This window comes from Arachis ipaensis, chromosome B3 (genome assembly GCF_059453495.1).
Source record: "Arachis ipaensis isolate K30076 ecotype BB chromosome B3, ASM5945349v1, whole genome shotgun sequence".
In the NCBI taxonomy this organism is placed as follows: domain Eukaryota; kingdom Viridiplantae; phylum Streptophyta; class Magnoliopsida; order Fabales; family Fabaceae; genus Arachis; species Arachis ipaensis.
The window spans coordinates 25,930,722-25,946,084 of NC_142438.1; the positions used below are offsets into that span (position 1 = coordinate 25,930,722).

The 15,363-nt window shown below is 34.4% G+C and overlaps 1 protein-coding gene across 6 annotated transcripts; it reads left to right on the plus strand.

The window, feature by feature from the left end:
* The first annotated feature begins 260 nt into the window (after window positions 1-260).
* LOC107630034 (vesicle docking protein) lies at window positions 261-9,105 on the plus strand. 6 transcript variants are annotated; one of them, XM_016333047.3, is made up of 11 exons: window positions 261-735; window positions 1,423-1,524; window positions 1,658-1,798; window positions 2,339-2,428; window positions 2,511-2,738; window positions 3,749-3,892; window positions 4,921-5,070; window positions 5,632-6,138; window positions 6,711-8,243; window positions 8,366-8,434; window positions 8,816-9,105. In XM_016333047.3, exons 5-11 carry the CDS (start codon window positions 2,691-2,693, stop codon window positions 8,942-8,944), a joined length of 2,580 nt encoding a protein of 859 aa, XP_016188533.1. In that variant the 5' UTR covers window positions 261-735; window positions 1,423-1,524; window positions 1,658-1,798; window positions 2,339-2,428; window positions 2,511-2,690; the 3' UTR covers window positions 8,945-9,105. The 6 variants fall into 6 exon arrangements, with proteins under 6 accessions (XP_016188533.1, XP_016188530.1, XP_016188534.1 ...); XM_016333044.3 differs by having other exon boundaries at window positions 297-735; window positions 2,229-2,428; XM_016333048.3 differs by having other exon boundaries at window positions 297-735; window positions 2,229-2,428; window positions 2,647-2,738.
* Window positions 9,106-15,363: the final 6,258 nt, after the last annotated feature.

Consider the following 15,363-nt stretch of genomic DNA (forward strand, 5'->3'; position numbering starts at 1 on the left):
ATTGCCAAAAAGCCAATGCAATTAAACCTTTAAATTTTCAAAATTTGATTTCGACCCTTGGAGATATTGATATTTCTGGTTTACGTTATTGAATTGAACTCCATTTTCCAGCATCCGTGTGTTCTCAGCAATCAGCATGATTCTGAAAACCAGATCAGACCAGCCGGTCAAATCAGTCTGACCGCAAACCGATAGTTTTAGCGGTTCGGTTTATTAATAAAAACCACTATTTTAAGAATTGGACACGAACCGTTGAACGCGGCCGGTTTATAGAAAACGACGTGGTTTCCTTCCTTGAAAGAGGGAAAAAAAGAGGATTGCACGCGTTATCCCCTCCCCTCCCCCTTCTCTCTTCCTCCACCTCCACCAAAGAAAGCAAACCCTAGCCACCACCAATCGTTGTCGCCGTCTGTCGGAGTGAGAGACTGCTGCCGCCGTCCGTCGCACTCAAGAACTTCCGTCTTCGTGCTATCGGTCCTCTCGCTGGATCCTCCGCGTCGTTTGCTCGCGTCTCGCCTCTCTCCTCTGTGCTCGGCTGCTCGCGCCTCCCTTCGCCAGTGAGTGCTCGAGCTGTGCGTGTTGGTTGCCTCTCAGTCTCACTCGAGTCTCGTCTCAGTCACACTGTTAGCATCTCGTGGTTCGTCTGTCTCGTCGCCGGCGGCAGAAGCAACTCGTGGGGTTGTCTCTTGCTTCGTCGCCTTCCGTGGGTGGTCGCCGACTCGCCGTCGACCGTTGGTGAGTCCCTGCACCATCGCTTCCCTGTTCTCTCTTTTCAGATTTCCCTTCTCCCTGTATTTTTGCATGTTGCTGAATTGCTAATCAATAAATTTGCCTTGTTGCTGATCTAAATGTTGCTGTAAATCGTGACTGAACTAGGATTTGTTAAATTTGTTGCTTCCCAGTCGCAGAATCAGAACAGAATGCTCAGTCAGTGTTTGGTTGATTGGCTTTGCTCACTGATTGTATTTGATGATAAATTTTAAATTGATAACTCTATTACTGCTTTACTGTCTGTTTCTGTAGTTAAATTTTATTAAAGTTTCTTGAATTTGCACTGCCTATGTTACTGATTCACTGTTCCTTCAGTGCTTTTTGTTGTTGTTAATCATTGTGATGAGCTTTGTTAAAATTGGGTTGAAAACTGTTAATCTTTCTTCATTTTTCATTGTTCTAACTTCTGTTCTTATAAAAAATTTGCAATTGGTGATCTTTTGATTTATTATATGCTTCATGGTTTTAATTTCACTTTGCTTCTAGGCTTTGAAATCAGTTTATGATAACTGTGATGCAATTATTTAGTTGGATAACTGATGTAATTATTGAGTTCAAGAGATTGAGTTTTTCTGTTCTCATTATTAATAACACATGGATAGTTTAGAATTTTCTATTTCTTTCCCTTACTTCTGAAGTTCGTTATTTCAGAAGGTTCAGTGTTGGCTTCAACTTTCAAATGGGAATTGGGAGCTGGTGAAGATAATAACATCTTCTGGAACTGAGTCTGTTGTTTCACTGACTGATGGGAAAGTAAGATATGATCTAGAATTACGACAGTACACAGTGATGTTTGTTCCTTCTAGTTGGACTCAGTGAGACAACTGGGAAATGCTCTTTTTTGGTCTGATTAACTAACTTCAATATTTAACCTTGTTAATTATAGGTTTTAATGCACGATGAAAGCTTAATATCAGCAAATCCTGATTTTCTTGATGGAGTGGATGACCTCATGCAACTTAGTTATTTAAACGAACCTTCAGTCTTATACAACTTACAATATAGATACAACCAGACTATGATCTATGTAAGTCTTTATATTGCTGATTTTTTCCCCTCATCAATTTGCTTCCTTATCATAAGTCATAACAGCTTTATGGGCATATCTTGTACAATTCAGACAAAAGCAGGGCCTGTTTTGGTTATATTGAAGCCTACAAGTGTAAAAGAATTAAAAGGGCTTGTTTTGTTTTACTTTTTGACTCACTACATTAAGGCAATATTCTGTATCTTTAACTTGTGCACTGCAATTCAATCCAGCTATTTTTAATGGAAGTCTAATTATGTTAATTGTCAACAAATTTGCAGCAAGTTTTTGCATATTTTTTATGATTAATTACATTTAGTTGGTGATATTTTATGTAGGGTTTTAAATTTGAAAGATCTTTTAGGATGTTTATTTATAATTTATTTGTTATTTTATTATGGAACGGTTTTTCCGGTTGAACTACGGTTAGACCGGTTAGACCAATAAATTAGTGAACCAGTGACTAGAGTGGTTCGATGACTGGTCCGGTTTTCAGAACCTTGGTTCTCAGTTCTTGAGCACATCGATATACTCCTTTAGGAACGAAGACTTGCTGTTTGGTGGATTTCTTTTCCAGAGTCACTGCGAGGGAATACTTCTTTGGGTTGCGAATCTCAAGAACAGCTCCTGGTATGTTCGACCTAGTTAGGTGCCTGTCCCTTTGCAATTTGAGACTAAGATTAAGATCTCAATTTCTCATTTGCAATTTCAGTTGCTCTCTAAAGTCTCAACGTACTGATCCGTTTCCTCTTCGAAATGCTAACCAATAGTTTGGTGCTTATGGAATACTAATCTTAACAAAATTCATAACGCTCTGAATGTTCGGGCCTTGTGTTCTCCATCTGAAGGAAATGACACGCGTAATCTACTGAATCGGGAAAAAGAGAAGACAATGGCTTTGGTTGATGTTATCATTTCTTGCACCGATTCCCTCAAACAGGTTAATTAATCTTTATATTTTCCTGTTATTGCTTGGTCATATTGTGAATTTGATTTTTAATTAGTCCACTTCTGAATTTCAAGAACTTAAAAACTTTTTGCTTTTAGAAGGATTCTATTTTATTATTTTTTTTTCAATTTTGATGTGATTTTGAACGGTCTTAGTGTCCTAAGAACTTATTTTTTTATGCAGAGCTACGATCAGAGCTGAGACACTTTACCTTTGTGTGTTAATGGAATAATCTATAATCCAATAAGGCAAAACGTTGTTGCAAAACTCATTTTATATTTAATTTTTAGGTTATATTTCATTGAAATCTATATTTCTTGTATCAAGCTGCTGAAATTGCATTAGCCTTGAAATCACTTTTCATGATAATTTTTGTTGTTATTCAATATTGTTTCTTACTGGAACATTTTGGTCACAGACGTTGTGGTCGTCAATAGCAAAACTAAATAAAAGAGAAGAAAATTGCTTTGGACTGAAAGTCTCAAGCAGGCTGCTATTTTTATTACGGAATCTAGATGTTTGAACAGATTCAATGAATTCTTATCGTTATATCCATTTCATGTTGTTGATAGAGCCCTTGCTTTTGTGTTTTTCAACCAATTTCATCAATTGTTGCCTTTTAACCACCTTTATTCACAAATATTTAAGTTGAATACCATTTTTAGGAACTCACAATTAACACACATGCATTTTTGTTTGGTTTAAAGTGATAAGGTATGTTTTGTTGTAATTAGCTTGGTCTTGTTGGCATATGTTGTAACTTGATGACTGCATACAGATGATACCCTTTTGTTTTCTAAAACTTATTTTGAACCTCCTGTAAAACCTTCTAGACCTATCTTTGTGATGGAGTTATCATATAACTAATTTTCATTTTCCTTTTTGTTAGCATGAAATAAAATGATCGGTACATGGACCTAGTGTGCACCAATATTGCATTTATGCATCTTGGGCTGCACCCATGACTTTGGCTTTGTCTTGCAATACGTGTTTATTTTCAGATATCAGAGCATGTGGAAGATGCTATTGTTTATTTAGATGCTGGTTCTACAGAGAGTTTCCAGTTTATAGGGGCATATCCTATACTTCTTGATCTTGGAGCACAAGCTATTTGCAGTTTGGAAAGTATGTCAGTACTTGATGCGGTATGTAGTAGTTTCATATTTTATCAACATTGTATTTACTCTGTGTACTTACAGTAGGCTGCTTCACATTATATTAATCATTGAAAGGGCAGAAAATGTAGTCCTTTTTTTGGTTGGCAACACCGGCGGTGACCAATTAATCCAATTCGGAGCCTAGTTAGAATTGAGGCTCTTCAATCTCCAAGGAGTGTGTTTAGTGAGGATCAAACCTGGACCTAGTCTTGTTTTTTTTTTTAAATAAAAAAAGAGTATATATCTATAAAAAAATAAAATAAAATCGAAGATTTACTGGCTGATGGCCAATCTTATAGTTCATTATTTCCATACCTAAACTTGTTACAGACTTTTAGTAACAATTAATTGAGGGAAGATATATGGTTTCAATAAAAAACAAGCAAGTCACTAACATTTGTAACTGACTTACTAGTAATGGTCAGTGTATGTTAGGTTCAGAATTTTGTTTTTAGTTTTTGATATTGGGAATTGAAATTATCAAATAAATTAAAACCCCTACTTCCTTTTGGCCTTATGTAACAAAAGGTAACAAATACTCACCAGGTTGGACTGCATAATGCTGTATTGTCATTTGTCAAAAATGTAACTCCTGCAGAAAATGGACGGTGTCCTTTTGGGATCTGGAAATTCATTTAAATCTTGTTTGAATTGTTGAACATTTCAATATAGAGAATTGAATATTTTAACATTTTATATAATGATGTCATAGGATTTGATCCCTAAACCTTTCCATCCTTTAAAAATGGCAGCCTAGTGCGCAAGGCTTTCAGTTGTGGTCAGGTTTGGAGAGGGATATATAGCCTTATCCCTTCAAGCAGAGATGCCAATTCCAAGTTTTGGTGCTATATGAATTCTGGTGTCTTGTTGCCTTGATCATGATGTGTATTAATATACGTTTCTCAATTTCATCCACTAGCTCAGATTAATGCGGTGCAAAAAATATTTGTACCTTGTATAATTGTAGCAACTCCTCATCAATTATAATCAACTTTAATTTATGGTTCGTTGTATAGGTGGCTGATTGGAACTCGCATTCTAATCCTGCGGGGAAATTTGTGGTTATTACATCACGCCTATTAAGTGATGCACATCGGTATATTTTACGTTGCCTGAGTGCACATCAAGTTGTTCGTCACTGCGTTATATTTACATCTATCTCAGAGGTGCTTATTCATAATTACTGCTCTTGACTGCTATCTTTGTACTTTCCATGTTTATAAATTCATTATTGGACTAACTCTTACCTATATATTGGGAAAAAGCTTCCTCACTGGGTGTGAATATTTCTCCCCCTTTCTTTGTTCTTTATAACATGATAGTTTACTGCATTCTATTTAGAAGCCTTCCTACGTAATCTTGTAATGATTGTTCTGGATGAATCATACTATTTTGTCAGAAAGAGGTTTTGTGCAACTTAGAATGGAGCTTGGTGATTTATTTAATATGTTGCTTTAATCCTGATATTCCAAGTGACTAAACTTTTGTTACAAAATAGGAAGAAGTTTTTGGTAGTATTTTTAACTTGGCCCTAAGTCCTTGAAATTATCAGCATCACGGTGAAATTATCTTATTCTTAATCTTGTGCCTAAATATAACACTTGGATTGCAATGTTACATTTATTTTGTTCCAGGACCTTTTGGATAGCAATATTACATTTATTTTGTTCCAGGACCTTTTTTCTCTTTCGCTTGGTAAAGATGTTTTAATAATAGTTAAAATGCAGGCAGCTCATTCGGTGTTTCCGGATTCACCTCTGGGACCAGATGCCTATCGTGAATATGAATCCTTATTGGTTCAAGATTATGAAGAACTAAATAAGAAATCTGGGGCAAAACCTAGGCAGTTTGGTAGTAAAGTCCAGGCAAAGATTAAATTTGAAGACGGAGGACGTTCAAAACTTTCTCCCAGTGGAGAGGATGTTCCTCATCTTGAAGCTAGTTCAAGTGGAAGAGATTTTTTTGAACAGACTCCATTGGACTCCACTGAAGATGCAGTGTTTAAATTGGATGTTTCTGTTCATCATTTTCCAATGATTTTATGTCCCTTATCACCAAGAGTATTTGTTCTACCTTCAGAAGGATTGGTGGCTGAAGCACACTTATCATCTGACCATGAGGATTCCATTGGTCCTGGTTTTCCTCCCTTAAGTACTGGTATGCTTTCTGATACAGATGATGTGCCTCCAGGTGCAACTCTCACAGCACACTTTCTCTACCATTTGGCGGCCAAGGTAAATAGTGGCTCACACTTTTGCTGAAATGTTTGCCTACCTCTGGTGACTTGATTTCTGCATTTCTTTTTCTATTCACTGGATTCTTATATTATATGCTTCACCCCGAGTTCTGTCCCTATTGCAATCTTGTACATCATGAGTGATAGATCTGTTGCATGCCAGCATCCTACCATCTTACTGGGGTACCTATAGATCCATTTAAAAAGTATGTAAATAAAATAAAATAATAAAAAATATTAAAATAAATTTTAATTACTATGTATGTTGCCTATGTAAATATGTAATATACCTTGCTCTTAATGACCATTTCAAACATTTGGTTTTTAATAATACAATGTTGTTTGATCATTGTAATTAACCCTATTAAATGAGAGAAGACTGCTGTTGCCATTGCTTTTGTATTATTAAGAATGTTGGTAACTCTCTCCTCGATGAGTACCTCTGGTTTGGTTTTGTTTTGTTTTGTTTTTTATTTTTATTTTTATTATTATTATTATTATTATTATTATTATTATTATTCAATTCCTCCTCTAATGTTACATTGGCTGTTTCTTTTGTTTATGATGTAGATGGACTTGAAAATGGAAATTTTCTCCCTTGGGGATATGTCAAAAACTGTTGGAAAAATTTTGACTGACATGTCAAGTCTTTACGATGTAGGCCGCCGTAAACGGTCAGCAGGACTGTTACTCATTGATCGCACACTTGATCTCCTTACTCCTTGCTGTCATGGTGACTCACTATTTGACCGTATGTTCTCTTCTTTGCCCCGAAGGAATCGAATTTCCAATACCCAAGGTAAAGGTTCAGGGCTCCAGCTCAAACTTGGTTCTTCGTACCTGCAACGTGCTCCTTTAGATGCTCAGATACCACTTACAAAGATCCTTAATGATGAAGATTGGCAAATAAACAACTTTCGGCTTTTAGAAAGTGTTGAAGCTTTTCTATGTGGTTGGAACTCTGGTGATTCTGATTCTCAGGTTACAGGTTTGATTAATCTTAGTCAGAAAATTCATGAAAAAGAGAGTCACTCTAGTGCAGAAATACTCATTGGATCTTTTGTTTCCTCTGAAACTTTCCGTGGAACCCCATTTTTGGAAGCTATACTGGATAGAAGAACAAAAGATGGGGGCTTACTAGTAAAGAAATGGCTACAAGAAACTCTGCGCAGGGAAAACATTACTGTAAATGTGAAATCCCGTCCTGGTTTTGTTACAAAACCTGAGCTACAAGCTATGATCAAAGCATTGACTGGGAGCCAATCATCTTTGCTGAAGAATAAAGCAATTATCCAAATTGCTTCAGCCACATTGTTTGCACTTGAAGAATCAAATTGTACCAAGTGGGATGCATTTAGCAGTGCAGAGAAGATTCTGAGTGTGAGTTCAGGGGAAACCAGTCAAAGTCTTGCTGCTCAAATTGGTGATCTCATCAATAAGAGTGCTCTGTTGGGATCTCAAGTAAATAAAGGGAAAAGTGAGATGTCAAAAGGGTTACTTTCTTTGCAAGATGCAATTCTGTTGATGATTGTTGGATATATATTGGCCGGTGAAAATTTTCCATCATCTAGTTCTGAAGGCCCATTTTCTTGGCAGGAGGAACGCTTGTTAAAAGATGCTGTTGTAGATGCCCTTCTTGAAAATCCATCAGTTGCAAATCTCAAGTTTCTAGATGGGATAAGGGAAGAGCTTGAGAAAAATGTATGCAAGTCAAAATCGGAGAAAGATACTGAAAAACTAGACATCGATGATTTTGATGATGAGCAGTGGGGGGAATGGGGGGATGAAGATGTTGAGGATGACAGCAAAAATGAACAAGCGTATGGTGACGTGCAACTTAAGTTGGAGTTGCGCGACAGGGTGGATAACTTGTTCAAATTTCTTCATAAGTTATCCAATCTGAAAAGAAAGAATATACCACTTAGGGATGGATCATTGACCATGGAAGGCAATTTCAGTGAGGATTCCTATATGGGGAAAGGATTACTTTATAAGCTACTAACAAGGGTGCTAGGCAAGTATGACGTGCCAGGGTTAGAATATCATTCATCCACTGTAGGTCGTCTGTTTAAAAGCGGGTTTGGCAGATTTGGCCTTGGTCAGGTGATTAGTGTTTCTTACCCTTTTTGCATGACTCTTGCTTTAGTAGTTCAGTTCTTCAAATATTCTATATCTAATTTTTCATTCTTTCCGCCTTTATTGTTCTGCTAAATACAATACTTCAGGCAAAACCAAGTCTTGCTGATCAAAATGTCATTTTGGTGTTTGTTATTGGGGGCATTAATGGAGTCGAGGTGAATTTCTAGACTGCCCTGGTCTGATCTGTTTATTATTATTGTCTTTTTGTAGTGAATAAAAAAGATGGTCACTTTTTAATATGGTAGTAAAATGAAATACCATATTCTGAACTGACTGGTTTTTTTATGTGAATTTAGATTCTCTCATCTTTGAAATGAACATAATAATGTTCTGTTCACATCTCCACCATCGATAAACAATCAATGGTCAGGATGTAAACATAATCTTGTTATGGCCATTTTGAACATAAGAGGATCCAAATCCTTTTATTTTCCACATTTTCATTGGTTTGCTGTATTTAACATTTTATTTAAAACTTTCTCCTTGTTGGCATGGATTAGTAATATAATACTATCTATTACTTTTCTGTCACAAAGGTTCGTGAAGCTCAAGAGGCATTGGCTGAAAGCGGAAGACCTGACATAGAATTGCTTGTTGGTGGAACAACTCTTCTAACTCCTGAAAACATGCTTGATTTATTGCTAGGGGACTCCAGTTTCTTTTAATTCTTTTCTTTGCATTTGTAGGAGATAGAAATCCAATTTATTTTATTTTATTATATCTCCTAAATCATGTATGTTATAAATGATATAGATTACCGGATAAAAGTTTTGATCTTTATCAAAATCTAAAGGGAAATGAACCTAAGATAGGGTATTTTGCCAAACCCTTGGTAAAATGGAATGTTTAGTTATCTCATGCTAACAGGAACATTAGCAGACTAGCATTGATCAACGAGAGTTGAATGAAATGAAAGATTGTGTTAAAATTATAGGTTCATACAAGTATGAAACAGGCAAATAAATATGCTTTGTTGAAAAAACACAACTTAGTTTATATATAATTTTGGTGACACCTAGCGCTATTTAAATCTACCAAATCACAGCAGGGGGATTAGTTTCAAACTTCGGAAATTTGGAAAATTAATTTTATTTCTAAATTAATTAGTTTGTTTGAATTTTACGAAAAAATGAGAATTAAATTAATTTTGAAATTTAATAGACTTCATCTCGTTTGTATTAGAATTTTTTTTAGATAAGATACGATTAAGCTTTTATTCAATAATCAATTTGGTCACTGTTTTGAACATGTTTAATTTGGGTTTGGAGTTTTACAATCGTGAATCAACTTTTGACAGAATATTTGTGTGTAACCATTAATAGGTTCAATTTCGTTTTTTGAGGGACCAAATTGAGTTCTACACTAGACGCTCACAATGATAGTTAACTGCATGCATTAGATAATATTCTGCTAACCAAAGTGGTTGTGAAATGAACAAGTTGATTCATGGTTGCAAAACATGGCTTTTTCTTTTTCAACCATACCAGGGTCACACCAAAATTCGCCACCAAGGTAGAATAAGTATTTAGATACAAAATATATATTAAAAATAAATTAAATTACACATGTATTTAAACACAAATACATAATGATTGATTTTAGTATGCAAATAACATTTAACTTTTTTTATATGGATTAAACATTATAAGTTATTTGAAACGTTTTTATCGATTTGTGCAGCATGTCTTATTTCGTTTACAGTATGTGCATATCTCGTTTACAGTACTGTAAACGAGATAAGACATGTCAGCAAGTACACATATCACGTTTATACACGTGATTTGATGCGTGGCTGTAAACGAGATACGTACATACTTATTTCGTTTACACTGCAAATAAGATAAGATTTAGACGTGCCTATATAAGTAACTCGTTCACAGCGCCTCTAGTGTCACTATCTATACCTATCAACCTTCATTTCTCTCTTTGTCGCACGTTTTGTTGATATTCTTGAGATACTTCAACGTTATGGCGCGCGCAGATGCATGGGACGATGACATCAACCACCTAAATGTTACTTGGCACATCGTGGGAGCAATTGACTTCCAGGTCAGTATTATTGTTTTTATCTTTTAAATAAATAAGCATATGTGATTATAGTTAGGACACTTATATAGATTTGGTGTTGTTACACATAGGTAGAATAGATTATGTTTTTCTAATATAAAATAGGTTATTTGACAAGTTATTAACATTTGTTAGATGTCGAATGTATTTTTAGTAAATATTAATTTACTAATTAATTTAATTTAATTTATTAATTAACTGTTTATTACGTTATCTTACTTTTTTTAGTCGAATTTTATATTTTTAATTTTAATTTTGAATATGCTAAAAATTTAGTTTGAAATCCAAGATTTTACAATTGAAATAGATTTGCTATTAAAAGGTTTCATATTTTAACAGAGGCCTCGCTTACTACTATCTAGGCGGATGAGCCACACTCTTGTACCACCGGACACCATTGTCCCTTACCTAAGGCAGGCTGGGTTTGGATTTGACAACTCCCTAATCACTGCGTTCGTGGAGCGATGACATCCAAAGACCCACACTTTTCACCTGCCATGGGGTGAGTGCACCATCACCCTGTAGGACGTTGCGTACCACTTAGGTTACGCACACATGGAGAGCCAGTGGATGGGTGCTTGCGTGACTTCCAAACTTGGTACCAGCGCCCGACATGGGAGTACGTAGACGAGCTCCTAGATGCCAGTCCTCCTCATGCTCAACAGCAGGGTGTCCAGAGAAAGGAATCGTTTAGTATCAAGATGACATGACTTCGAAATCGAGTCCGGCATATGCTAGCGAATGCAGATGCAGCCACCCTGTCAATACACGAGGTGTTACATCTTGTTGCTGATCAAGGGTTACCTAGTGACGGAGAAGTCAAACAATCAGGTGCATATCAGATAGTTGCCACTTTTGGATGACATCGCTAGGTGTCGCAGTCTGTCTTGGGGATTAGCAGTGCTTACATGAACGTACCACTATTTATACTATGCAGCACATCGAGATACGATAGATATAGCTGGATGCACTTCGCTCCTGGTCTCGTGGATATACCATAGCTTTCTTTAGTGGTGTCCACCTTAGAAATAGATTTTGAAGTTTTCTCTAGCAGTGAGGTAACTATTTTCATTTACGGTTTTTGTCCTTTCTATTTATGTAATTAAATTTTTTATTGCATGGAGTGAGACAATTTGATTGTTGCATATGTGAATAGGTGGAAATTCTAACATACCTCCCTAACGAATTCAAATATCATCAGTCAAAATTCTAACCAAAATAAGATAATGCATTCAAATACAAAGTAAAGCTTGCCAATATCCGAAATTTTGTCAGAAGGCGATACTGAGACTCCAAAGACAATCATCAATGAATTGTCTGCAACGCACATGGTACTTTAACCGATCCGACTCCACAACTCGGTACTCAACACTTTTTCGAATGTTGTAATTCTCCACGCCTTGCATGATTGCCTCTCTGCTTCTAAAGATGTGACCAACTCTAAACTCCAAATTACCGTCTGTGTTGTAATCATCACCCATATTGAAAAATGGAGTTACCTCGTGCATCACGTTCAAATCCAATATATCATAGTGGCTGGGTACAACTTATAACTATGGAATTGGCTGCGGAGTAGGTAAAAGGTATCGAACTGATCCACCAATCGGAGTCTCTGGTACGAACTCATCCTTGTCATCATCTTTAGAAGAACCACTTTCGTTTCTATCAACAATTTACTCTTCATCGAACTCCTCACCGTACACGTCCATGTCTACCGCTGGTCTAGCACAGTGCAGGAGTGGTGGTGCAAGAGGTGAGTCATCCTGGACGAAATTCGAGATGCCAAAACCACCACCACCAACATCACAAACCTTCGCAGAAAGCTCCATCATTTGTTCAGCCATGAATCTTCTGTGGATATCAAATATGAGGTGCACATGCTCATCGCTATCGAGTCAGAATAGACGAGGTGCGTCAATATCAGACTCTTTAACTTAGACAAAGAATCTGCTCTCTAAGTGCACAACAGAATAGGTTTCTCACACTCAAAAAAACCACTAACACTTGATATTTCTACTAAATTTTTGAAGAAATTGATGAGAAGAAGGATTGAGATGTTTGTGGAGAATACCAATGGTTTGTAGATCCTTTTATAGTTGATTGAATTTTGTCGTAATATATCTCGTTTACAGTGACAATGTTTTAACTTAGCGTATATCTCGTTTATAGTGTAAACGAAATAAATATGTGCATATCTCAGTCACACTTTAATATGAAGTTATTTTTTTTAAAATTGATATTAATCAAATCAGATTGTCCGATTTGTTTGAGGAGGAAAAATAATTTATAAATTGAAGGGTCCGATTTCAATTTTTTATTTTTTTTTATTTTTGAAAACAAATATCAAAGAGTCCAATTTCAATATTAAAGTTTGTTCATTTTCTAAAACATAAATCGGACCGTCGGATTTGTAATTTTTTTAGAAAAATTAAACAATATAAATCCGTAAGTATTAGTTTTGGACACTACTGTATAACCGAAAGAAAAATCGGTGCCTCCGATTTCTTGAATCTCATGGCACTGAAAAAGTGAAAATCACATTCTCTGCCTCATCTTTTTGTGATACACACGCACACAGGGGATATTAAAGACAAGCGGCAAAACATAGGGAGGCCAAAGTGAACATGTGTAAAATCAATCCACCAATTTTGAAAAACAAAAGCCATCCAAGATTGAAATTTGAATCGTTAGAAATCATGGATTATTAAAACCATGGACATTGATATATGTATATCATAACATTTACAAATTACATTGCTTAATTACCCACACAACTGATGTGCCATACTTCAACTTAGCACAAACATTAACTACTACTGACACAATTGGAACCAGCCTCCCACCATTCGCCTAAAACAAAAATCTTCATGAACATAGACATCCTCGTAAAACTCATTCAAATAAGTACCCATCAAGTGAACAAAAAAAAAAAGTACCCATCAAATCCTTCATTTCCATTTTTGTTTTACCCGCTCCTCGGAGGAGACCTGGGGTAAATTGCATATTTTAAATTACTAACTTGCGCGTACTGTGACTGATGTCTATGCTGTACTTTGAGCTTATATCATTTAACTAGTCTTCAACGATAAGATATACTCAACATAAAACATACTATTTCAATTATATAATGAGCGTGTGCATGTTATTATTTTGAAGGATGCCCTTCAGATTCTCAGACATTCTAGTGTACGCTTACAAAATTTTCATGTTAATCAGTTGCATAAACGAAAATATTGTATGCATAAACACTGAAAAAGGTTTATAGAGATGAAGGTGTATCACGAAATTGTGGAGGACAGATAAAAAAGATTTGAGGGTCAGATTTGTGTTTATACAAAAAATTTAAAGATTAGATTTGTGTTTAATTTTTTTATTATTTTAAAAATACAAATCTAAAGGTCAAATTTATTATACTCAGATTTGTATTTATGCCGAGAATTGGCTAGCGAAACATTAGGTGAGAAAGGATATTTAAGGATGAAGAAAGACATAGCTGCTAAGTAAGCTAAGGTTATGTGAATTGCATGGATGCTTCTTATCTAACTGCTTAATTAGTTATATTATGTGCAATATGTATTGAAGCATATTCCTTCTTTGTAATTATGATTATATATAAACCTAGGAAAAAAAATGCAGAATGTCAGAAATAAATATTTTCACATCTTAATAGAACCGTTTATTTTAAGTTTGATCTACTCTTTTATTATTTATTATTTGAGAATTTTCCGAACTGATTCTTCAACCTATGGCACATTATGCCTAGCAAAGAATTTATTGTTATATGGTAAAGAAGCTATTAGTTGTTAGTTGGTAGTCGGTATTTAAAATTTAAAGATGTTAGTTGGTAGAAAATCTATTAAGTATCACATTGTTAAAATTAAAAGCCTAATAATCTTTATAAATGGATAAAAGTTCACCTTCTTTTTTTAAGAAATGCTAAAATGATACTCTCATCTTTTTTATTTATAAAATGTACACTCTCTTTCTTTATAATTCTTAAAAATTCTCCTCTTTAATCTATCTTAAATTTTTTGTGTTAGTTAACACTAATTTTATCCAATTTTCAAGAAAAAATAAATTATTTTTTAGAAAAATTCTCTTTAGTACAATTTTATTTTTTTTGTGATTAAATTTTGTTTATCAAAATATCTTTTAATAAATTATTTTTTACTGCTTAAATTATATTTTAACCAAAATATTTTTTAAAAAAAAATTAATGTTTAAATTTTTTTTTGAGATACTTTTCAATAAATTTTTAATTATTAAATTGTGATTTTACCAAAATTTTTGTTAACAATTATTTTTTAATTTTATTATTAATTTTTTGATATCAATCTATATTATTTTAATATTAAATTAAAAAAATCTTATCACTGTTAATATGTATAACAATTAATATTAATAAATAATTTGTTTCATAGAACTATTAAAAAGTATTAATAACTTTATCAAAATTTAAAAATAAGTCGAGATGGATAAATCTAAAATTTAAAATATTAACATTTCATTCCTTCACATCTTTACAAAGCAAGTTCCTTAATAATTAAAAAAAGAGTAAAGTATTGTTTTTGTTCCCAACGTTTGGGGTAAGTCCTATTTGTGTACCTAACGTTTAAATCGTCCTATTTGTATCCCTAACGTTTATAAAAGTGATTCAATGTTATCCTACTATCAATTATACTAACAAATCAAATTATATTTTTCAATTATTCTCACTTGGATGCATTCATTCTCAATTAGGTCTCACTTGGATGTGTTCGATTTTAATATTATACCCACTATTTGTGTTTAGATTCAATTATGTCCCTAGAAAAGTGAATTATGTAAATATTGTAGGAATTAGTTTCAACTTTTGATGAGCTATTTTTCGGAATGGATCATCGATTCTATCCCAAACATTTGTATTCTAACTTCAAGAAGAGCTTTTTAAAACTCAAACTAAAACGTTCATGATGTGTAATTGACAGCAGAATAACATTGAATCACTTTTACAAACGTTAGGGATACAAATAGGACG

What these genes read in the sequence shown, in the direction of transcription:
- LOC107630034 (XM_016333047.3), top strand. Translation starts at nt 2,691, where the DNA reads ATGGCTTTGGTTGATGTTATCATTTCTTGCACCGATTCCCTCAAACAG. An exon ending in TATTTACATCTATCTCAGAG is followed by an intron (nt 5,071 to 5,631) that starts GTGCTTATTCAT and finishes GTTAAAATGCAG; the next exon opens with GCAGCTCATTCGGTGTTTCC. An exon ending in GGGGCATTAATGGAGTCGAG is followed by an intron (nt 8,435 to 8,815) that starts GTGAATTTCTAG and finishes TCTGTCACAAAG; the next exon opens with GTTCGTGAAGCTCAAGAGGC.